At 69.7% G+C, this 5,000-nt stretch overlaps 1 protein-coding gene across 1 annotated transcript in view; it reads right to left on the reverse strand.

Annotated features, from left to right (window-relative positions):
• LOC142720061 (ubiquitin carboxyl-terminal hydrolase 4-like) overlaps window positions 1–5,000 on the reverse strand; it is a 23,685-nt gene that overhangs the window by 1,487 nt on the left and 17,198 nt on the right. The window contains exon 22 of the mRNA XM_075848791.1: window positions 5–50. Coding sequence (XP_075704906.1) covers window positions 5–50 — 46 coding nt within the window. The remainder of the gene's footprint in view (window positions 1–4; window positions 51–5,000) is intronic.

Below are 5,000 nucleotides of genomic sequence, written 5' to 3' on the forward strand. Positions count from 1 at the left end.
CAGCTGCCGCCATCTTGTCTCTGGTAGAACAGCACATAGGCCGCCTTAGTCTACAACGACAGGAGAACAAAAGACATCAGTACAGAGAACGAGGGAGGGAGGGACGGACGGGACGGCCCAGAGAACGAGGGAGGGACGGACGGGACGGCCCAGAGAACGAGGGAGGGACGGACGGGACGGCCCAGAGAACGAGGGAGGGACGGACGGGACGGCCCAGAGAACGAGGGAGGGACGGACGGGACGGCCCAGAGAACGAGGGAGGGAGGGAGGGAGGGACGGACGAGAGAACGAGGGAGGGACGGACGGACGGGACGGCCCAGAGAACGAGGGAGGGAGGGACGGACGGGACGGCCCAGAGAACGAGGGAGGGACGGACGGACGGGACGGGCCAGAGAACGAGGGAGGGACGGACGGGACGGACGGACGGACGGGACGGCCCAGAGAACGAGGGAGGGACGGACGGGACGGACGGACGGACGGACGGACGGGACGGCCCAGAGAACGAGGGAGGGAGGGACGGGACGGCCCAGAGAACGAGGGAGGGAGGGACGGACGGGACGGCCCAGAGAACGAGGGAGGGACGGGACGGCCCAGAGAACGAGGGAGGGAGGGAGGGACGGACGGACGGACGGGACGGCCCAGAGCACGGCCCAGGGAAGGAGAGAGGGACGGACGGACGGACGCACGGCCCAGAGAGGGAGGGACGGACGGACGCACGGCCCAGAGAAGGAGGGACGGACGGACGGCCCAGAGAGGGACGGACGGACGCACGGCCCAGAGAAGGGGGGACGGACGCACGGCCCAGAGAAGGGGGGACGGACGCACGACCCAGAGAAGGGGGGACGGACGCACGACCCAGAGAAGGAGGGACGGACGGACGCACGACCCAGAGAAGGAGGGACGGACGGACGCACGACCCAGAGGGGACGGACGCACGACCCAGAGAAGGAGGGACGGACGCACGACCCAGAGAAGGAGGGACGGACGCACGACCCAGAGAAGGAGGGAGGGACGGACGGACGCACGACCCAGAGAAGGAGGGAGGGACGGACGGACGCACGACCCAGAGAAGGAGGGACGGACGGACGCACGACCCAGAGAAGGAGGACGGACGGACGCACGACCCAGAGAAGGAGGACGGACGGACGCACGACCCAGAGAAGGAGGGACGGACGCACGACCCAGAGAAGGAGGGACGGACGCACGACCCAGAGAAGGGAGGGACGGACGCACGGCCCAGAGAAGGAGGGACGGACGCACGGCCCAGAGAAGGAGGGACGGACGGACGGCCCAGAGAAGGAGGGAGGGAAGGGGGGACGGACGCACGGCCCAGAGAAGGAGGGAGGGACGGACGCACGGCCCAGAGAAGGAGGGAGGGACGGACGGCCCAGAGAAGGAGGGACGGACGGACGCACGGCCCAGAGAAGGAGGGACGGACGCACGGCTCAGAGAAGGAGGGACGGACGCACGGCCCAGAGAAGGAGGGACGGACGCACGGCCCAGAGAAGGAGGGACGGACGCACGGCCCAGAGAAGGAGGGACGGACGCACGGCCCAGAGAAGGAGGGAGGGAAGGGGGGACGGACGCACGGCCCAGAGAAGGAGGGAGGGACGGACGCACGGCCAGAGAAGGAGGGAGGGACGGACGCACGGCCCAGAGAAGGAGGGACGCACGGCCCAGAGAAGGAGGGACGCACGGCCCAGAGAAGGAGGGACGCACGGCCCAGAGAAGGAGGGACGCACGGCCCAGAGAAGGAGGGACGGACGGACGCACGGCCCAGAGAAGGAGGGACGGACGGACGCACGGCCCAGAGAAGGAGGGACGGACGGACGCACGGCCCAGAGAAGGAGGGACGGACGGACGCACGGCCCAGAGAAGGAGGGAGGGAAGGAGGGAGGGAAGGAGGGACGGACGCACGGCCCAGGGAAGGAGGGAGGGAAGGAGGGACGCACGGCCCAGAGAAGGAGGGAGGGAAGGAGGGACGGACGCACGGCCCAGAGAAGGAGGGACGGACGCACGGCCCAGAGAAGGAGGGACGGACGCACGGCCCAGAGAAGGAGGGAGGGAAGGGGGACGGACGCACGGCCCAGAGAAGGAGGGAGGGACGGACGCACGGCCCAGAGAAGGAGGGAGGGACGGAGGGAGAGAAGGAGGGACGGACGCACGGCCCAGAGAAGGAGGGACGGACGCACGGCCCAGAGAAGGAGGGAGGGAAGGGGGGACGGACGCACGGCCCAGAGAAGGGGGGAGGGACGGACGCACGGCCCAGAGAAGGAGGGAGGGAAGGAGGGAGGGAAGGAGGGACGGACGCACGGCCCAGGGAAGGAGGGAGGGAAGGAGGGACGGACGCACGGCCCAGAGAAGGAGGGACGGACGCACGGCCCAGAGAAGGAGGGACGGACGCACGGCCCAGAGAAGGAGGGACGGACGCACGGCCCAGAGAAGGAGGGAGGGAAGGGGGGACGGACGCACGGCCCAGAGAAGGAGGGAGGGACGGACGCACGGCCCAGAGAAGGAGGGAGGGACGGACGCACGGCCCAGAGAAGGAGGGACGCACGGCCCAGAGAAGGAGGGACGCACGGCCCAGAGAAGGAGGGACGCACGGCCCAGAGAAGGAGGGACGCACGGCCCAGAGAAGGAGGGACGCACGGCCCAGAGAAGGAGGGACGCACGGCCCAGAGAAGGAGGGACGCACGGCCCAGAGAAGGGAGGGACGCACGGCCCAGAGAAGGAGGGACGGACGGACGCACGGCCCAGAGAAGGAGGGACGGACGGACGCACGGCCCAGAGAAGGAGGGACGGACGGACGCACGGCCCAGAGAAGGAGGGACGGACGGACGCACGGCCCAGAGAAGGAGGGACGGACGGACGCACGGCCCAGAGAAGGAGGGACGGACGGACGCACGGCCCAGAGAAGGAGGGACGGACGGACGCACGGCCCAGAGAAGGAGGGAGGGAAGGAGGGAGGGAAGGAGGGACGGACGCACGGCCCAGGGAAGGAGGGAGGGAAGGAGGGACGGACGCACGGCCCAGAGAAGGAGGGAGGGAAGGAGGGACGGACGCACGGCCCAGAGAAGGAGGGAGGGAAGGAGGGACGGACGGACGGACGCACGGCCCAGAGAAGGAGGGAGGGACGGACGGGGAGACGGACGCACGGCCCAGAGAAGGAGGGAGGGACGGACGCACGGCCCAGAGAAGGAGGGAGGGAAGGAGGGACGGACGCACGGCCCAGAGAAGGAGGGAGGGAAGGAGGGAAGGCCCAGAGAAGGAGGGAGGGACGGACGGGGAGACGGACGCACGGCCCAGAGAAGGAGGGAGGGACGGACGCACGGCCCAGAGAAGGAGGGAGGGAGGGACGGACGGACGCACGGCCCAGAGAAGGAGGGAAGGAGGGAGGGAGGAAGGGAAGGGAGGGAAGGGAGGGAGGGAGGGAAGGGAGGGAGGGAAGGGAGGGAGGGAGGGAGGGACGCACGGCCCAGAGAAGGAGGGAGGGACGCACGGCCCAGAGAAGGAGGGAGGGACGCACGGCCCAGAGAAGGAGGGAGGGACGCACGGCCCAGAGAAGGAGGGAGGGACGCACGGCCCAGAGAAGGAGGGAGGGACGCACGGCCCAGAGAAGGAGGGAGGGACGCACGGCCCAGAGAAGGAGGGACGGACGCACGGCCCAGAGAAGGAGGGACGGACGCACGGCCCAGAGAAGGAGGGACGGACGCACGGCCCAGAGAAGGAGGGACGGACGCACGGCCCAGAGAAGGAGGGACGGACGCACGGCCCAGAGAAGGAGGGACGGACGCACGGCCCAGAGAAGGAGGGACGGACGCACGGCCCAGAGAAGGAGGGACGGACGCACGGCCCAGAGAAGGAGGGACGGACGCACGGCCCAGAGAAGGAGGGACGGACGCACGGCCCAGAGAAGGAGGGACGGACGCACGGCCCAGAGAAGGAGGGACGGACGCACGGCCCAGAGAAGGAGGGACGGACGCACGGCCCAGAGAAGGAGGGACGGACGCACGGCCCAGAGAAGGAGGGACGGACGCACGGCCCAGAGAAGGAGGGACGGAAGGAGGGACGGAAGGAGGGAGGGAAGGAGGGAGGGAAGGAGGGAGGGAGGGAAGGAGGGAGGGAGGGAGGGAAAGAGGGAGGGAGGGAAAGAGGGAGGGAGGGAAAGAGGGAGGGAGGGAAAGAGGGAGGGAGGGAAAGAGGGAGGGAGGGAGGGACGGACGCCCAGCCCAGAGAAGGAGGGAGGGAGGGACGGACGGCCCAGAGAAGGAGGGACGGGGGGACGGACGCACGGCCCAGAGAAGGAGGGACGGAAGCACGGCCCAGAGAAGGAGGACGGACACACGACCCAGAGAAGGAGGGACGGGGGGACGGACGCACGGGGGGACGGACGCACGGCCCAGAGGAGGGAAGGAGGGACGGACGCACGGCCCAGGGAAGGAGGGAGGGAAGGAGGGACGGACGCCCGGCCCAGAGAAGGAGGGAGGGACGGGGGGACGGACGCACGGCCCAGAGAAGGAGGGACGGACGCACGGCCCAGAGAAGGAAGGAGGGAGGAAGGAGGGAGGGAAGGAGGGAGGGAAGGACGCACGGCCCAGAGAAGGAGGGAAGGAAGGAGGGACGGACGCACGGCCCAGAGAAGGAGGGAGGGAAGGAGGGAGGGAAGGAGGGAGGGAAGGAGGGAGGGAAGGAGGGAGGGAAGGAGGGAGGGAAGGAGGGAGGGAAGGAGGGAGGGAAGGAGGGAGGGAAGGAGGGAGGGAAGGAGGGAGGGAGGGAAGGAGGGAGGGAAGGAGGGAGGGAAGGAGGGAGGGAGGGAAGGAGGGAGGGAAGGAGGGACGGACGCACGGCCCAGAGAAGGAGGGAAGGAGGGAGGGAAGGAGGGACGGACGCACGGCCCAGAGAAGGAGGGAAGGAGGGAGGGAAGGAGGGACGGACGCACGGCCCAGAGAAGGAGGGAAGGATGGACGGACGCACGGCCCAGAGAAGGAGGGAAGGAAGGA

This window comes from Rhinoderma darwinii, unplaced genomic scaffold, assembly GCF_050947455.1.
Source record: "Rhinoderma darwinii isolate aRhiDar2 unplaced genomic scaffold, aRhiDar2.hap1 Scaffold_488, whole genome shotgun sequence".
Classification (NCBI taxonomy): Eukaryota; Metazoa; Chordata; class Amphibia; order Anura; family Rhinodermatidae; genus Rhinoderma; species Rhinoderma darwinii.